This window comes from Urocampus carinirostris, chromosome 19 (genome assembly GCF_059441175.1).
Source record: "Urocampus carinirostris isolate Australia breed hairy pipefish chromosome 19, RoL_Ucar_1.0, whole genome shotgun sequence".
NCBI classification, from domain to species: Eukaryota; Metazoa; Chordata; class Actinopteri; order Syngnathiformes; family Syngnathidae; genus Urocampus; species Urocampus carinirostris.
In genome coordinates, this window is record NC_142367.1 from 4,390,120 (window position 1) to 4,410,500 (window position 20,381).

General features: G+C 42.2%; 1 protein-coding gene across 1 annotated transcript in view; it reads left to right on the top strand.

Moving 5' to 3' along the window:
• Window positions 1-20,381, top strand: part of adamts14 (ADAM metallopeptidase with thrombospondin type 1 motif, 14) — a 123,363-nt gene that overhangs the window by 17,792 nt on the left and 85,190 nt on the right. The window contains exon 3 of the mRNA XM_088323446.1: window positions 10,086-10,242. Within this exon, the coding sequence (XP_088179572.1) occupies window positions 10,086-10,242 (157 nt within the window). The remainder of the gene's footprint in view (window positions 1-10,085; window positions 10,243-20,381) is intronic.

The window sequence follows — 20,381 nt, forward strand, 5'->3', positions numbered from 1 at the left end:
TTGTGTCTCATTTGCTGTTGCTGCACTGTCCCAAAAAAGAGTGTAATCAAAGGCTGTGGCTTGCTGTGTGGCAGCAACCAAGTGAGGAGTACAAACATGATTGCGTGGTGCCTAAAGTCAAGCATGGTGTTGGGAATGTCATGGTTTGGGGCTGCCTGAATGTAACTGGAATTGGGGAGTTGCATTTCATTAAAGAAAACACCAACTCAAGTATGTAATAATTAATAATAATAATTTCCTTTGTATTGTCATTCTTTGTAACAATGTACACAGAACGAAATGTCGATACACCTGACCCGTTGTAGCGGGTCGATGCAGCCGCAGCCAGAGGGCGCCGCCATTATACCAATTAGGTATGTCTCGGTCGAGGCGCGAACCAGCGACCTCCCAGTCTCAAAGCGGGCACACTACCATCTAGGCTACTGAGCTGGTACTGTAATCTACTGGAGCAGAGAATGATCTCCTCCCTCCAGAACTGGGTTGCAGGGCAATGTTCTAGACTGAGAATGACTCCAAATACACTTCTAAGATGACCAGGGCTTTTCTAAAGGGACTAAGGGTAAAGGGGATGGACTGGCCAAGTCTCCAAAACAAAACCCAATAGAACATATTTGGGGCATCCTCAAGCGGAAGGTGGAGAAGTACAAGGGTTTCCCCCAGCTGTGTCAGGTTGTAATGGAGGAGTGGAAGAACATTCCAGTGGCCAGGAAGATTAAAGTGGTTCTGGAAAACCATGGGGAGCACACAAAGTTTTGAACTTCAAGAAACTTTTACATAAGGGTGTACTCACTTTTGTTTCTAGGGGTTTAGTTACTAATGGCTATATTTTGAGAATTTTGAGGGGTAAAATAAATTTACGCTGATATATGTAGTTTAAGATCAGGTAATTGTGCAATTTTGTAATTGTAATCCTGTGCAGTCCTTCGAGACATTTTTGTGATTAAGGGCTATATAAATAAATGTGACTTGACTTGACTATATAAGCTTCACACAGACTACGTTTCATTGTGTCAAAGCGATTTTTCCTCAGTGTTGTTCAATTAAACACAGAGATTAAATCTCTGCAGAAATGGGTGGTGTACTCACTTTTGTGACATACTTTATTATACTCATGAGATTGTTAATCGCTATATCTTTTAGTATGTCAATACATTTTTCTTTATTTGTCATTGATTGGCAGTTGCTATATCCCTTATGATGAGGAGGTTGTCAGTGACTGTCGCTTTTGATGCCGTGTTAATATTGAGAATTGATCATGTTGGTCAGGCATGTTGGATTGTAATGTCAGTTAGAAAACGGATTACAGTAAGACCTCGGTTATCGTGGTTAATGGGGACCAAAAGCACCAGTGATAAGTGAAAATCCGCGAAGTAGCGGCACACCTTCAAAAAAAAAAAAATCTCATTATCTGCACCGCTGATCCTTATTAGGGTGACGCCGCGTCCGGCGAACTCGCTACGTCGCGCGTCCCGGGAGTGACCTCCGCCGACTCCCCCCCCTCCCCCGTCCCATCCAGCCGGCCGCCTTATCAGATTCAGATTCAGATTCAGATCTACTTTATTGTCATTCTAGTACACATGTATACAGAACGAAATGTCGATACATCTGACCCGCACAGTTTCCTTGAATGTACAGATATAAATAAAATGTTGTATTGAGTTGTAGTATTGAGTGCTAATAATATATTAAATAATTATGGCTATGTATAGTATTTTACAGTAGCGCAAACAGTGCAAGAGGAGTAGCCAACCAGATGTGCAAAATGGGCAGTCAGGTAAACGAGTCAGGTAAACAGAACAATAACACTGTAACAATAACGCTGTAAGTACAATAGTGCAGAGAAACAGATGTGCAAGGAGTGGCTAGCTATAAAGAACTGCCAGTAGTGCAAAAAGTCAAACAGAACCCACAGATGTACAGATTAGCAGCAGTTTAGATTTACTATGTGTTTGAGTGACCATTTAACAGTCTAATGGCCAGGGGGACAAGACTATTGTGGAACCTGGTGGTCCTGCACCGCACACTGCAGTACCTCTTCCCAGAGGCTAGCAGAGTGAACAGTCCATGATGGGGGTGAGAGGGGTCCCTGATAATGTTCTTAGCTTGGGATAGGCAGCGCTTCTGGCCAATGTCCTGAATGGAGGGAAGAGAAGTCCCGATGATTTTCTCTGCTGTCCTTGTCACCCTCCTCACACTACCCCAGTCGGTAGCGCTGCAGCCTCCACACCACACAGAGATACAGCTGGTCAGGATACTCTCTATGGTGCCCCTGTAGAATGTGATGAGGGAGGGTGGGGGCAGGCGGGCTCTCCTCATCCTCCGCAGGAAGTACAGGCGCTGCTGTGCCCTCTTAACCAGTGATGCAGTGTTCACGGACTAGGTGAGTTTGTTTGTGATGTGCACCCCTAGGAACTTGATGCTGCTGACAACCTCCACAGCCTTGTTGTTGATGAAAAGTTGGGCATGGTTGGGCTGGTTTTTTCTGAAGTCGACAATGATCTCTTTAGTTTTGTCAACATTCAGGACCAGCCCACCAACTGCTCCACCTCCTCTCTGTAGGCGAGGTCGTTGTCGTCCCTGATGAGGCCCACCACTGTTGTGTCGTCCGCAAACTTCACGATGTGGTTTGTGGCGGACCTAGGGACGCAGTCGTGTGTCATCAGGGTGAACAGCAAGGGGCTCAGGACACAGCCTTGGGGGGAGCCCGCAAAAAGTGAAAGTCTGACGCCCCTTCAAAAAAAATAAAAAAAATAATATTATTATTAATTTTTTTTTAACCATTACAGACCGCGAAGCTCTGAAGCCGCGAATGTCGAACCGCGAAGTAAGCGAGGTCTCACTGTATATCAATAGAAATAATTTCCATTGTTAACCCGTTCAAAATTCTCAGGAAAAAAATTACAAATAACATCACTATTAAGCAATTTTTAGAGATGTTCTGCGTGCCACCCAGGTATGCTTTGAGGCCCGGTGGCACCATGTAGATGATCCCTGGTATAGACTTTCCTATTTTTAAAGTAGCCTAAAATGCATGCAGACATGCGCCCCGAATCGGAAAAAGGATCACAGTTGGTGGCAATGTGACTATGCCCTCCACTCCCATGAACGCAAGCACCCTCCTAGTTCTATTCAAAGCACAACCGTGACGACAAGGCCGTTTTTTTTAAAATAGTTCCAAACCTGAATCCTCAGCTGCCATGCAGTTAATGCTGTATTTCTTTTTTCAAATACAGTGGTACCTCTTCGAATCATATGAGTTTAATTCGTTCCAGTATTGTGCTCTAAGCTCTAATTACAATTAATAATTACAAACGAATTGGTCCGCTCATGTCGTCCCAAAAACATTCAAGTAGCTTTTAAACACATCTTCTTCACATAAAAAACATTTAAAGAGTAAATAAAAATAAAATACAGTAATACGATAAATAAGATGACATTAACGAAACAAAATATGAGTTTATTATGAGTGCCGTAGTGAATGGGTTGAGGAGTCCAGAGATCGTATACCTGTAAGCTATTATGTTTTCCCCTTATTTTAGCTGTTTTCAACTTTTACACACTTGCTGATTGTATTTTTTTTAACTATTTTATCTTTTACCTTTTACATTTTTTGTCAGGACCAGAACGGAAACAAGACCCACTTGCGTGACGTTTACCACCAGTTTTATTGAAAGACAGAGGAAGGGCTATGCCCACGATCTGGTGTTCGCTGGGCACGGGAAGCAAGTGGCTCTCGTACTCGGATTGTGATCCGAACACGGAAGTGGATCTTCCATAGCGAGCGATGGCGATATCAGGGGCGGAAAACTGGTCAGTAGCATGGACTGGGATAGCAATACGTGGTCGGGGTCTGAAACGAGTCGTAAGCCACGTGGTCGGGAGTGTAGACGTAGTCGGTAACAAAAAGGGGTCGTAAGGCGGGACGGCAGAGCAGACGTGGTCAGGATCCAAACAGGTCGTAGACAAACGGGAGGAAAAACGGGACAGGCGAGAGTCAAGGTCAAAAAAGGCTCGACTAGTAGACACGGAGATTCGCAGACTGACTGACAAAAGGAGAGTGACAGGACTGGGTTTAAATAGCAGGGAAGCCAATCTGTCAAAAAGCCACAGCTGGCGCCACACAGGCGGGGCCAATTTAGCCACGGCAACCATGACATTTTTACAATTTAACTATATCTATTTACATTATTTCTACTACTACTCCTGCTTGGAACACTTTACTGGATGTTACTTCAATATTAGCCGAGTATTATCTTAGGTTGGGTCTGTTCTGTGCATCTGCACTTCAGTGTCGTCAATGTCTGCGCTTGGGAGAGTGTAAAACGAAATTCAGATTCCTTGTATGTCAAGTACATCTGAGGAAATTGACAAATAATAATTACTTTGACTTTTTTAACACTTAAATTGTTTACGTATAACATGACTTATTTATCTTAAAATACCGATCTCGTCTTGCGCATTTTGGCTCTAATCTCAGTCACTGGTAGCAGACTAATGCTAATATAGTTGCGGTATTCTACATAGTCTGGCTTGCTGTTATAAAATAAGTGCTGTGTTGTGTTTGTAAGGTTTATATTCGCTTAATAAGGAGGATTTGCATTTATCAATAAAGGAAGCAATTGGCGGAGGTTGACAGGTATGAGATCCAGACACTGTAAATGATATATACGCATTACTGTACACTTAAAATGAAAGTTACTGTAACTTAAATGAACATACAATCCCAAAAAATTACAGCAGTGTTTTATTGCCTGTACTAGTTTGCATGTGCAAACAGGACAAACTGATGCTGGCGGTAAGAAGTCACGAGTGGTCTCTAGTGGTAGCATCTGGGACTGCTCGTGAATTGGATTTCCCCTTCGTATAACAAGCAAGATTTTTGTTCCCCCCAAAAACTTGTATACCGAATTTGTTTAAAGGTGCTCGTAGAAAGACCCACCACTGTATGTGCCTTTAAGGGTCATGGCCTAGTGAACAGATGTCAGGTGTCTCGTCTACCTTCTGATCTTCTGTTCCATGTTTGACGCTGAATCATTCAATGAAAACCTTAAAAAATGTGAGGCTGTCCTTGCCCAAATGCTTGGGGCTTTGCAGTAAATACTTGCTCCATTTCTTTGGCACTGTACTCGAATGGTGTCATAATGTGAAGCTCGCTTTTTAACTTGCTGATTTTTCTTTTTTTACATGAGAGTTTGCAGCAATTTATCTTGTGTTTTATCTGAAATCGGGAAATGTCGGTCTTCAAAGTGGTTGTGAGGCCAGTGAGGAATTTAGTGCACAGGTGAGGCCAAGTGCATCTATTTGCTTTGGCACGCATTCAGCGGTTGCTGCTTACAGCAATCTTACCTAAAGTGTCTTCCAAATTATTATGCAAGTGATGTTTTTTTTGTTCAGGACTTATCGATGTAAATGGAACTCTGTAAAAAGTCGATTTTTGTTTTTCATTGCAGCAAAGTCTACCTCCTTTGAAAGCTATGAGTTTATTAAAAATTAACTTCACTTCTTTCCAACGTATCAAGTGTCTTGAAACACATCGTTTGAAAAAGTGAATTTCAATCAAAGGTTCCTTTTTAGTTTGAAAACCAAACCAAGCTAATAATAAAAATCTTGCTTAACCGTCATTCCCTCAATGGCTTTTATTTCTCTTGATTTCTCTGAAAACATCATTGCGGGATTCATCCATCTGTCAGTTTGTCCTTCCATCTCTGCGTCCATCCAGCTGTCATCCATCGTTTTTGATTGATTGAATGATCGACATTTCTTTTCCCTCTATTCACCAAAAGAAAATGTTGCAATGAATTCAAAATCAACAACTAAAAAACTATTGAAAAAACAAAAGGACAAATGGGTTGATGGGAAAAAGCTAAAGCCTATCTTGGTCTTGTCCCCTGGCCAGTCCAACCACATTAATCATATGTTACTAGTTAATACTCATATAACAAGATAATAGATTCATAAAAAATATTTTAATCGTATCATAATTCAAAAGAGAAAGAAAATAATAATGAACACTTGCGTTAATATAAGGTAAGATACGTAATAACATTGTTTTTTTTTTAATTTCTTTGTTCTCATTCATTCTTTTTCTCCCTCACCTTGCCACTTTTTCATGTCATTGTGTCTCAATTTTTCTCAAGATTTTTTTTCAACCAGGAAAGTAAACAAAAAACAAAATAGTCAATCCACATATTGTCAGGAACCAGGAACGGAGACGGGAACCCAATTGTGTTAGTTTTTTTAGTTTTACTTGAAAAGAGACGTAAGCTGGCACCCACGATCCAGTGATCGTTGATTGTGAGGAGCAGGTCGCTCATGACGCGGAAGTGGCACTTCTCTGGCGAGCGATAGCGGTGTCGAAGAGGGAAAAGCAGGTCGGGTTACCGGGGCGCAGGAGCAGAGACGTGATCAAACGGAAACAGGTCGAAGCCGGGAAACGTACGGGAGTCAAAAACAGGGAGTCAGGTTCGGAAGGCTTGCCTTAGCGGGAGCTGAAGGTTCGCAATGATCGGACCCCGGTAACAGGGAGTCGGGGTTTAAAAGGTGGCAAGGAGCCAATCAGCGACTAGTGCTGTTGGCCCCACCGGGGCAGCCGCAGATGCCCCGAATCACTAATCATGACACATATGATGAACCAGTTTTTTACATTTATGTTTTGTCTATTCATCCATCCATCCATCCGTCCCTTTATCCGTCCATCCATCCATCCATCAATCCATCTATCCATCACTACTGGCCATCTCTCAATCATCTTTGTCCTTTTGTCCATCTGTCTCCCAGTCCACCACGTTATGTCTGCTTAATGGAATCCGCCTCACTGCACCATTTGCTATCACTTATGGCAGAGTCCTTGGGCCCCCCATCCCATCCGCTGCCCCTTGCTAAGCCCCGACAGCCAAAGCAGACCTACGCACGTCTGGTTGTGTTTAGAATCCTTCTTCACTTTCCAGATGTTGCCTCGCTTTCCAGCCCCCCCGATAAAATGCGTAGGAAGTCTTACTTGGCATTTCCTGCAACCCAGTTTTTGCCTCCGCTCTGCTGCCGATTTTGATGAGATGGAATTAAAAAATGTCTCTGTGCAGGACATTTGTCTTCATCTTTGTTTTGTGGTTTAAGGATGTCAGCCGAGCTATCTGCTGAGACAACTGAAAGCTTGATAGTTAATCTTATCTTGGAGCTTTAAAATGTCTTTTTTAATGTTTTTTTTTTTTTTTTTCAGAAACTGTCCAAGTGTCACTGTTATTGGCTCAAGTGATTAAGACGTTAAGGGGAACTCATTTGTTGGAGACGTCTTATTGTTTACTTGTATAATGAAGCACAGGCGAACTCAAGATCACCCGAAATTGGGTTCAGGTGCATGTATAAATATGACGTAATGATAAAGAAAAAAACTATTTTTCTAGTGCAGCTGCTCGTCTGCACCCGGAGGCTTTTTTGAATTCAAACCAAAACGTTTCCGCTGACGCATTTTCTCTGGGAGGGCGGCGGAGGGGGTGTCTGGTTGCGCGACCTTCTCCAAAGAACACCCCCTACTTGCATGGGAAACCTTTTCAGTGTCTGGCATTCTCTGGTTGGGTATGAGGAGGTATACATAAGATTGTTCACTGGAGTGCTGGTAACTGCACAATTAATGTCACGCCACACAGCAAGTCCATAAACAAGTCCAAAAAACACGTGACAGGAAATCAGGGGCTTTGTCTGGCGTCTAATACAAGATGATAATAGAAGGTGTGGGCCACCAATGGGACCTTGACAACAATAGAATACAAAACAATTGGAAGATATTGTATCTAATATAGGCAAGCAGGTCGTCAGAAAGTTGACAACTCCGGGCGATTAGTTTTAGACGAAAATGTCTAACCTGTCATCTAACAGACTTCGTGATCTCCTAAATGTGCTCAATAACTACCTTTATTTTTATGATTGTAAAAAGCTTTAAAAAAAATCACACAGTCTCTATCTAACTATCTATCTATCTATCATTAGTCTTGGTTAAAAGTTACTTGATTTTTTTGGGGGTTCCGTCATTGTGTTATGAAGTTGATGTTGCCAGTTTTCTTCGTTGCATTGTCCCTTACGATGAAGCGGTTGTCAATTGTAATGTCTATTGTGATTTCAACAGATTTGTCACTGTTAATTTATGTTCTCTTTCCAATTCAAACATTATCAGTAGCTATGCTGTATGTATTTTCCCCATGATGACGAGGATGTCAGTCACCCGGTCGCTTGTAATTTTGACAGATCAGCCACTCCTATTTCGTGGTTTTCTTGCATTTGCTATATTATTGATGATGATTGCGTTTTCAGTTTCTATGTCCTCAGTGATGTCGACAGATTTGTCTTCATTTCTGGTTTATTTGAAGTTGCTATTTCCCCTATAAAAAGAAAGTTTGCAGTAGCTATAGAGTCTCTTTTCCTCCGATGATGATAGAGTTGTCAGCCGCTATCCATTGCGAACACTTTACTTGACTTGATGTCGACAGATTCGTCACTCCTAATGTGTGGCTCCTTTGCTGTTGCAATATCCACTATATAACAAGGTTGTTATTTGCTGTAATTCCTGTTATGTCTAAACCTTTGTTATTGGGTTGATTGGCATTTGCTATGTCCCCTATGATGAGGATGTTGTAACTTGGTAAGTACAGTACTCTCTATTTCCCCAATGATGATGAGGTTGTCAGTTGCTATGTTGCTTGTGACAGTTACAGATTTGACACTTTTCATTTGTGATTTATTTACAGTTGCTGTTTCCCATATGATGCTGTTATTTTAGTTGCTGTGTTAAGATTTGTCACTCTTTATTTTTGGTTGCTTTTTATTTTTAAGTCTTCTATAATGATGATGTTGTCAGTAGTTATATCCCTCTTGATTTTCAAGTGTATTTGTTCATATCATGACTATCCTTCCCTACTCTGTTTTTTGTTTTCTAATTTTGTATCTTTGGTAACATTCATTTTGTCTGCATTTGCACCAACATGTTGTACCAAGCCTCATCAGATCCAGTCTTTCTAAAATAGTTCACTGTGAAAGTTAATCTTAAATTAGCTTTGACAACATCCTTCACAATACTAATACAACTGTTTTCATCAAAAGGCTACATCATTTTGGAGGTACCTTCGATATAGTTGGTAAAAATAATGGTTGGTGTGTTGTAGACAACATTGGAAATTCAGTGGAGCTGTGCGGAATTCAGACCTTTTTTTACTCGCTGTTGCCATCTCCTGACTTGTGTCATCATTGCAGAATCTGTGAGCTCGTTCAAGATACACATGCAAGTACATGCATTTCTTAGACATGCTCAAATAAAATGTCCTTTTTATCTTTTACAGGGTTTAGGGTGGCATTTGTACTGTATTTGAAACAGGCCTTTTCTTACTTTTAGAATTTTGATTCGACACTAAAAAACAAAACACAAAATACGCATATTAATCTCCAGCAAGCTCCACCCCCACCCCCGCCCTCCTTTCCTCCTGCCACATGTGTTCCGCCCTGAACAGCTTTACTATAAGTAAGATAAGAGCAAATTGGCGCAGTGGAAAAGGAAGCATAAGGACTCAACTAAGCATTGTCAACACGTACTTAATCGAGAAAATTTGTTACTTTCAACTTTTTAAACTTAAATGACACAGCCGACATATAAATAATATATAATTGCAGGAAAAATGAAGCTTGAATTCAAACAAAACACAAATGTCACAAGCTGTTAAATGAAGAAAAAAAGATTGTGGAAAGTGTCTTATTTGCATTTAATGTAACTCTTAATTGAAGGTCTTTGCTTTTGGTTAGAAAAAAAACACACATTTGACTGCCACTTTTTTAAAGAACACTTACTTTCACCTAACAATAAATGTTTGCAGTCGACCTTTGAATGTTGGGAAAATTAAAAAACCAAAAAACAACAATAAACAACCAAGAAGAGTACCGTCGGAGTAAGAGTATTCCAAAATAAGTCAACTTGTGTCATTGGTGCCTTCACTAGCCATCCAAATGACTTTGAAATCTTCCAGAATTGGCCTATAATTACTTTCAAAAATGGGCCGAGAAAGCAAAAGAGTACATTTTTGAAAAGCTACTTCTCTACCTTTCAGGCAGGCCTGATCCGCACTGACAATGGCGAGTTTTTCATCGAACCCCTTGAGAAAGGTCGGCAGGATGTTGAGGCTAATGGGCGCGTGCACGTGGTATACCGCCGCTCAGCCGTCAAGCGAGAAACGGTTCAGCACTCGGACGAGCTGAACAATGAAGGTAAGGATTCCAACACTAAAGATAATGGATGACTTCGATATGGGGGAAAAATCTTTTCAGGGTAAAGCATTTTGGTGATGTTGACAAAGTGAGGCAGAAAACAAAGATGTTTTAGCAACATAGGAGGAAAAGGAATGGAGAGTTGAATGTGTAGGATCTTAAGCCCAAGCCTGAGTCCTAAAATGTCAATCGTTGTGTTCGAGTTTGGTCGGACTGGGCTTCTCTCTCGCTGACTTTTTAAATAATAGATAGTAGGGCTACAAAGATTACTCAAGCTTGTCGACAAAAATCAATATTAGGAATAGGCAACAATCAATTCAATTGTCTATTATTGTCATCAAACGAGTTTAAAGAGAACAGGCGAACAAATGAATGAAACAGAGTCTGATATGCTTCGGTAACATTAACCCCTTTACGTGTGAGAAACAAATATGTCTCTCTACGATGTTACCAGTCACTAGAATACGTCATGCCACATATCATTGGAAAGCTTCAATTCGAAATATTTTTTTAATATTTACTCATCACAGAAACATCACGGTCAGTCTGAAACAAGATACCCAAAAACTTTAAAGCCGGCGTAACACACCAAAGATGACGTCTTTTGGCCATCAAAGTCTATGAAAGTATGCAGTCATGGCCTCCTTAATACAAAGTCTAGTGAATCCAAACGTGAATTCTTTTTTTAAATGACAAAATACATGATAACGCAGACAGATAAAAAAAATCTGCCTGAAAGCATGTTTGCTTCGTTCAAGGTTTTTTTTCTTGTACTTCATTCGCCCGAAATTCCCCTTTAAAAGTACCGTAAATTCCGGACTATAAGCCGCTACTTTTTTCCCAAATGTTCAGCCTTGCGGCATATTCAGTGAAGCAGCTAGTTTAAGGAATTTTTCTAACGGCCACCAGCGGCGCAGGAATGTTAAAGGTAAGATTAAGACCAGGTGAATGTGTGCGCCAAGAAAGACTGCAATCTCTAAGTTTTAGTATGTTTTATCTGTAAAAGTCTAGGTATGTTCCGACCTAGAGAAAGATGCCCTCATTGGTATTAGTTGTAAGAAGGAAGTTCAAGATGTTTAACTGTGAGGGGTTTTGGGGTTTTTAAGGGTTATTGATCTATCTCCGTTATTCATTATCCATTATCCGTTATCGGTCAGTTCATTATACGCTACAAAGCCTAGGAGCCGGGACACTTGAATTTCCCATTTACAGGGTGCCTTTTTTTCCCAGGTATGTTTGATACATTGCGAGCGTGATCCTACTAGCGTGTTGGTACCTTTCAAAGGCACGGTTTGGGATGAAAGTTGTATTATTATTATTATTATTAAAGCTTTGAAAACTCTCTCGGTGTACCGTCTTTCTTCATAAATATGTGTAACCATGTATAATATGTATTTGCAACCGTATATTTTTGTAATGTATTTAATTTAGAGATTTATTCTGTTATGTGTTCTACGGACGAATCAAAAATAAGGGGTGGAGAAAACGCGGCCAGATGGGAAATGTGGTAAAGCTGAGTTACCAGTAGATCTGTCTGTTGTCGCAGCGAAGAATAGTGGGTATATATTTTTCCCACCCTTAACTTTGGAAATATACACTTGTTTCCTTGGATTACTTTCAACTGGACCTAGACTTTAGAAGTCTGCATCATACGTTAATTACGGGTATCATTTGCTATTAGTAATGTCAACTGAAGTTCCAAATGATATGAGGAACTTGTGAGTTTTGGACTCTGCTGATATGTGCCGGTTAGGCTATTGCAGTACCTCCGGGAACGGTGCATTCGCAATGATCGCAGCAAGGCTTTAGGGCTAGGACCTTAGCTTGGCCTTTTGGCTGAGAGTAAGTGTCCCGGTTCATTGGCTTTGTAGCGTATTATGAACTGACCGATAACGGATAATGGATAATGAATAACGAAGATAGATCAATAACCCTTAAAAACCCCAAACCCCACAGTGTAGATCAAGATCAAGTGTAGTATCTGTTCTTGCAGTAATTCTGGGAACGGTGCATTCGCAATGATTGTAGCAAAGCTCTAAGGCTTGGACCTTTTGGCTGAGAGTAAGGGTCCTGGCTCCTAGGCTTTGTATAGTATTATGAACAGACTGACAACGGATAGTGCATAATGAATAAAGAATATAGAACAATAATCCCTCATCAAGGCATTGAGGCTAGGACCTTAACTCGGCCTTTTGGCTGAGAGTAGGTGTCCCGACTCTTTGGCTTTGTAGCGCATAATGAACTGACACGATAATGGATAACCCTTAAAAATTCCCTTTGTTTGAACAAATTTATCGACACTAATAACAGAATACAAACAGTGTGAGGTTTGAACAACCCTTCTGACAATCTCAACAGCAATCAAGCACATTCACAATATTATATTTCAATATGACGTTTAACAGCAAACACAATGTGAGGTTTGAACAACCCTTCTCGAAAATCTTAATAGCAATTAAGCATATTCACAATTTCGTTACATAACATCTTTGTTAGTGTCAATAGATCCGTCCAGGCCAAAGTCGATTGTTTTTGGTCTGAACAAATCCACCGACACCAACAGCAGCAAAACAAACATGACAATCTCAACAGCCATCTAGCATAATCACAATTTTGTTATATCTGACAATATGACGTGACAGTATGACGTTTTAACATTTTTTCCTGACATTTTCAACATCAATTAAACAATTTCAGAGTTATTATCTTTTAACGGTAGTTAACCAACGTGTAAAGGGCAATACTATTGTGCAAGGGGATAGCTCTGCCATCCCACCCTCCAAAGCAGCATCCTCCAGTCCTCGGTGTGGGTCCTCTCCCTTCTTACTTCTACTTTCCACAACCAGGCCGTTGCTGCCGGGACCCCCACAGTGTAGCTCCGGTTCCCCCCTCCGGGTGGGTGCAGACGATTCTTCTTTATGGCTGCGTCCTAGGCCCGCCGCTCGCAGATTATATGGTATCTGCAGCCATTTGGAGCACAGCCACGGGGGGGATCTGCCTGCACCTACATACCAGCAGGTTTCTGGAGGTCCAGATGGCGTCCTTGATGGCGGCAAGAGTGAGCCAGTCCCTGACGAAGTCGTTCCGAGACCTCCTCGACCGACTCACCCCGTAAAGCACGTACTGTGCGTCATGGACCTCCCCTGCTGGCAAGTCCGGGAATAGTTGGTCGGCCATTGTCCACAAGTCCTCGGCAGCGCTGCACTCACAAAAAAGGTGCCTCACCAGGTCGAGGGCATGTCGAAGTCGCTGACATTCCTCGGTGGTGCATTACGGCTCTGACTGGGAGAACCTCATGAGCCACCATCCATGACAAGTCTCGTAGTCTGTTTGGGAGGGCAGGATGATTCACGTTGCTCCAAACCATTGTAGGTTTGCCAAACGCAAGCCCCCTTCACAGGACTTACTGTTGCTCGCTCTTGCACAGTAGCAATAAGGGCCCTTTGGTTTTGTAAAGTATGACATTCTTGTGTTTCTAAATCAAACTTCTTTAAAAAATCCTGAATAAAGAGATGTGTTGGTGGCAAGTTAAATGAAACTGGAATCAAACGATTGTTTGGGTCAAGCTTTAGCTTCCGCAAATATGAGCCCATCCAGAACCGGGTCATCGCTTGACTTTTCGGGTTGTTGGGTGGGCCCACAGCGTTTTGGAAGTGGAGAGAGACATATTTGCTTCCCAGGAAAAGCTGGAGGTCAGGCACTCCTTTCCCCCCTTTTTCCTTTTTCTTTTTCATTGTATCTCTTTTTATCCTTTACCACTTTGAGCCCCAGATAAAGTGAAAGATGGCTCTGTCCAGTTGTAACAGCACGTTTCTTTTGGGCATAAAAACTAAACTGATTGATAAAAGCAGTGGGAGGATGATCGCTTTGATGATTAGGACCTTCCCCTCTATTGTCAGTTTTCTTAGTGTCCAAAAAACAAGTCTTTGCTTAACTTTCCTTGTCGCGTCATCCCAGTTGGTCTCGCCTCCTCCATCCGCATTGAATTTCATCCCTAGGATTTTCTGGTCTGTCGTTAACACCGTTAGTGGGAGTCCTTCCTTTATCGTCTCTTTCCACGGTCCATAAAACTTCACTTGTGATTTTTCTCTATTTAGCCTTGACGCAGACGCCCTGCCAAACAGGTCAGTCAAGTCAAGGGCTCTTCTAACAGATACGCGGTCAGTACATAAAATATTAAAATCATCCATGTACAAAACACACTAGGTAATTTGTCCCCCACTTCCTGGGATATTGATCCCTTCGACAAATCTATCTTTTCTTAACATTTGTGCCAAAGGTTCAATGCAAAGAACTTAGAGAAGGGGAGACATAGGGCAACCTTGACGTACACCGCAGTTGATCTCGATTGCTTCCGATAAATTCCCGTTAATCATGAATTTGCTGTAGATGTCTCGGTATAGCAGTCCCACCCACTTGATGTATTTTTGGGGAAAACCACATTTTTGCAATATCCTGAAGAGGTATTGGTGCGAGACTCGATCAAAGGCTTTCTCAAAGTCTAGGTTTAGGACCGCTAGTCGCATGTTTCTGTCTCTCGCATAACAAATGGTGTCACGGATCAGCATGAGACTGTCGCTGATCTTCCTTCCCACGACGGCACAGGTTTGGTCCGGATCAACCTAGTCTCCCAAGACTACAGACATTCGTGTTGCTAGAAGCTTGCTGAAAATTTTACAGTCCACGTTTAAAAGCGTTATGGGTCGCCAGTTTTTTAAGTCAGTTTTGTCTACTTTTTTTGTGCAATAGAGTAACTATCCCTATTCTGAAACTGTCTGGCATGTTGTCTCGACTGGAAAATTCGTTAAAAAGAGTAATCAGATCTGGTGCTAAAATATCCCAAAAAGTCCGGTAAAATTCGAGGTTGAGCCCGTCCTCCCCGAGTGATTTGCCTTTTTTCATAGTCTTTTTGCAATCATTCAGTTGGTCTTGGGTAAAGTCCGATGTTAAAAAGGGGTCTTGACGCACTGATCTTGAAATATGATCTAATACATGCCCCATTTCATTCTCATCTGTATCTTTCTTTTCATATAATTTTTTGTAGTAGTCTTCGACTAATTTGGTTATTTCACTACTTTCCTTTGTTATTTGCCCGTTTTCGTTTTGAAGTTTAAAAAGCCCCTCACTTTTGCTCATAATTTTTTTTAAAAAGTACCGTGTACATTTTCCCCCTTCTTCTATTTCTCTTTCTCTGCTTCTTATTATGATGCCTTCTCTATTTATTTCTGCCAAAGCGTTCAGTTCTTATTTGGTCTCTTTGATTTTATCATTAAAGTCCATCCCCTTTTCTGTTAGGATGAAATAGCGTTGGAGTCTTCTTTGTAGTCCTGACATGCGTTTCATCTCTTTAAGTTTCTTGTTTTTCCCTGCATTTTTAAAAAAGGTCTGTGTTCGTTTCTTTGTCATTTCCCACCATTGTGCTCGTGAATCATACGAGTCTTGAAGGGTCTGCCAGTCTTTGTACAGCTCCCTGTATTGTACGGCTAGAGCCTCATCCTCCAGCAGGGAGCAGTTTAACTTCCACAGACCCTTCCCAACAGTCATACCTGAAGGAAATGAGAGAGAGCAGGACAGTAGCAAGTGATCCGAAAAAAAAAAACAGGAATTCATCTTGCACCACTCAGTGCTAAACCCCTTGTAAATATGTAGTCTATTCGAGAGGCTCTGGCATTGTCACTACTGAACCAGGTGAAGCCCTCCTCTCCTGGATGTATGGATTTGAAACAGTCCTCCAGTTTAAAGGTCCAGCACATGTCTTGTAATAAAGTTGATGTTTATCTACTTTAAACTCCTCATCTGTCCCCTTTCTATCCTTCCTACTTAGGATGCAATTAAAATCTTTTCCCACGATTAGTGGTTGATGGCCTAGCATATGCGACTGGATGTCCTCTAAGAGTTTGTACCTGAGTTGTATGTCGGTATGGCCGTATATGTTAATGAGGTTAAAATCATTCCCTATATAAGAAAGTCTTGCTAAGATTGCGCGTCCGTCTCTCATCACAGTACTTCCCTTTATGATGAGTTGATGGTTGTTTATTAAAATGGCTACCCCATCGTTACGGTTTTCATTCGAGCCACTTCATAATGACAGATATGGCCAAATCTCTTCCCACTGTTTATAATTTTTTAGAAAGGGATGCAGCATTCTTGTAGTAAAAACACATCCGTTCTGATAGTTTTTAAGAACGATAAAACGCTGTGAGCCTTAACTTTTGATCTCACACTTCTCACATTGATAGTAGAGAATGTAATGTTCATAATTGTTGTTAAAGTATTTAAACTACTTAGACAAAACCGGGGGATCAGAGTCCATTCTTTGGTGATCATCGAGAGTGTCACCTGTGTCAGACACATCACTTAAGAGCAGTACCTCATTTGGAGACTCACCGGGGAAAACTCTGGAATCCTCTGACTCTCTGTCTGTGGTTCCAGGTCTTCCACTTTTTTCTGGGTTAGGGGGTGAGCCAGAGGACCTATCGAGGGGTCTCTTACTTCCCTGCCCACAAATGGTCAGATTTTTTCCCTCCCCGACTTCCTCCGGCTCAACTTCATACAGTTCCCTTGTGGGCTTTTTCATCGGCAATCGGCTTTCTTCTAGATCTCTTCTCTTTGTTTCCGGTGTTTTCACCACCCCCAATTTTGTCTTACTTTTACCCCTCTTTCCAGTGCCCGTATGGGTTTTTGGAGAGTCGTTCGCCTTTTCGATTTGTTTGCCTTCTCCAAATCCCGGCAGTGGCGTAGCAAACAAATTTGCTAATTTGGACTCTCTTCCAGGCCCTTCCTGATTAATATGTGTTTTTGGAGTGGCAGTTGCCTTTTCTATTTGTTTGTCTTGTCCAAATTCAGGTATTGTATGAAAAATCGAATTAAAATTTCCAGGTCCTTCCTGATTCAAATTAGATTCTTTGGTCTCTCCTCCAGGAGTTTTGGTAGGGACATCTGTATTTTCAATTTGTTTGTCTTGTCCATTTTCTTTGTGCATTTCTTGATCATCTTCATTGGGTATTTCCATAACTCTATTCATTTCCTGTTCATCTTCATTGGGTATTTCCATAACTTTATTCCCATGCTCACCACATTTGCGACAGAGTTTCTGTTGTCCTTGATAGTGGATAAAGCCACGGTTTTCCCCCAGGAATATAGTCGACGGGAGGTGTTTCAGTCCCTGAAAGCCCTGAGTATCTTGCCATTGTTGATGGGTACCCTCAAGGCACCAGTCCAATAGCCTTTCTCATCCCTCACCTTCATAGCCTGGCCTTTTACCGAGCAGTATCTACTCAACCAATAACAGACGTCATCAGCACTCACCACCTCATTAAACATTCTGACAATGACTATCTTAGCGTTATCAGTCAGCTTCTCCACTGTAAATCCAGAAAACTGGGGCCTCACTCCCTCAAAGCGATTCCAAAACTCTTGATAAAGAGCCGCCGTTACAAAACTTACATCAAAGCCCTTGCCAGAAGGCATTTTTATGACAGCATGTATGTCCTCCTTTTTAAACTTCAGAAGCTTTTCAATAAACTTGTTAATAAAATCCAGCCTTGACATTCCCTCCGAAATTGACACAACATCTTTGAGTAAGAATCGTACGCAGTTATGTCTCCGCCCGCCGGCATAATGGCAGGACTCGGCTGCTTTACTTCTAGCTCTGTCAAAATGGTTCGAATTGTAAAATTAATCGTTAACAACACACTCAAAACCGACGCCAATGAGAGTATAAACGCATAGAACGAGCAGTGCTAACCTGATGCGTCCGCCATCAAAGCAATACCCCAAGACCTGCGGCTGTGTCACAAGGTTAACTGCGGGCGCGCGCGGCCTATACATGGGTGCGGCTTGTATAAGTACAAACATGCAAAATCATTCAAAAATTGGTAGGTGCAGCTTATAGTCAGGTGTGCTCTATAGTCCGGAATTTACGGAAAACAGACTCATCAGATGACTTTTGGTATAGCCGTTAGCCTCTGACCTTTCAATTGACACAATTTTCGGCCAATAGCACAATTATTTCCATGGTCTACAGTCCACCTAAACCTATACAGGCTTGTTTTGTAGAAGTTAAATCGCCTCCTGTACGAAATTCTTCAGTCTGTAACAACCAAATCGAATAATTATTGACACATTGGTTGGCAAATAAAAATCCAAACATAATTGTATGTCCTTTTCCAGGGGTGTATTCAAATCAGAGCCAAAAATGACGTGCGCAAGGAAATCTGAGATTCTTTTTTAGCACTATTGTACCACTACAAGTGTGTACAATCATTGATTTAACTTCTGGAAAAAGAAGCCGTTCAGGATGTCTAAAAAGTTGGACAAAGTAAAAAAAGACTTTTACAAATGTTTAACTTCATAGTTGTAAATCAGTCACTTTTGATAACAATTAAACCTACCCTTAGAAAAAGTTGTAAAATACAGTGTTTAGTTTTTTAGATTGGGATCAAATTTGTCAAGATACCAGGTAAGGGTTTAAGCAATTGTACAACCAGCTAAAATGCTCATGCTACACTCATCTGCTGGCATTTACTTGCAAAAAAATTCAGGCGGGAATTTATGTGTGTTCTAACTTAGGTCACTCAATATTAGTAGCACTTGCAGTGATTGTTTCAGTTTGGGGTAGAACTTCAGAGTCTTACCTTTCAAAAGATACCAAAACTATCCATATTCTCCAAATGGCTCAAAAACAGCATTCAATTTATTTTGGATTCAAATTTTAGGCAAGGACAGAAACATTCAGTGGTTAAAGTAACATTCTGTGTTATAGTATTCAAAATGTCATTGCCATCAGCCACCCGTGCCCGACGATCATTGGATCGTGGAAGCAAGCAGTTTAACGAACGCTATTGGGTCCTGTCTCAGTTTCTGACTTGTGACAGCCTGCCTGCCCGACTCATTGTCCGCCTGCCTGCCCGACTCGTCCGTCTGGTCACCTAAACTGTCTGTCCGCCTGCCCGATTCGCCCGCCTGCACGCCTGCCCACTGGTCACACAGTCCGTCTGCCAGCCTGTCTCGAAGTCTGTCCGACCGCCTGTCTCAAAGTCCGTCCGCCCGCCTGTCTCGAAGTCCTTCTGCCCGCTTGTCTCGACGTCCGTCTGCCCGCCTATCTCGGAGTCTGTCCGTCTGCCAGCTTTCCTACCGGTCTTGACGTCCGCATGCCCACCTTTCCCGACGTCCCTCTGCCTGCTCGCCCGTCTCGAGACCCATCCGTCTGCCCGGCTGCGACGCCTCCGGACCCTGCTTCTGCCACGCCTCCTGACACTGACGGTGGAGCATCGGTCCACTCCGAGAAGTACTGTTTTTTTTTGGGATTACTTTTTTGGGTTCCTGTTTTGCCTCCTGGACCCGTCGTGATGTTTTGATAGGTCAGCGGCTCACACGTTGGATTACTTTTGTTTTTGGTGTTCCTGTTTTTGCACTCCTAATGTGCCGAATGTTTTGTGTTTAAGGTGCAGCTGTGCATTCCCAACTAAGTATTTCCTTTTCACAAAATATAAAGACAGTTGAATCGACCATAACATTACTATTCCTTTACTTCAGGTTCCTTACTGTCAAATAACTACTAGAATGTCAGGACCGAAAAGGAAACAGGACCCATTGAAAGAGAGAGGAAGGGCTGCGGCCACGATCCGGTGTTCGCTGGGCGCGGGAAGCAAGTCGCTCTTGTACTCGGATTGGGATCCAAACACGGAAGTGGATCTTCCATAGCGAGTGATGGCGGTGTCAGGGAATGAAAAAACGGTCGATTGCCGGGACGGGAGAGCAAAAACGTGGTTGGGGAAGGAAACGGGCCGTAAGCCAGGACGGGAGAGCAGACGTGGTTGGGATAAAAAAACGGGTCGTAAGTCAGGAAGGGAAAGCAGATGTGGTCGGGATCAAAACGGGTCGTAGCTGGAGACAAACGGGAGCAAAAACGGGACAGGCGAGACTCAGGGTCAAATAAGGCTTACTTAGAATACGCGGAGATTTGCAGACGGACTGACCACAGGTGATCGACAGGATAGGGTTTAAATAGTCTCAGGGAGCCAATCTGAACCCGGGGCGGTTGGCGCCTAATGAGCGGGCACAGGTGCGAAACATCAATAATCATGACATAGAAGGCAGTACCAATCCCTTAAAACAGGCGGGTATAAATACGACAC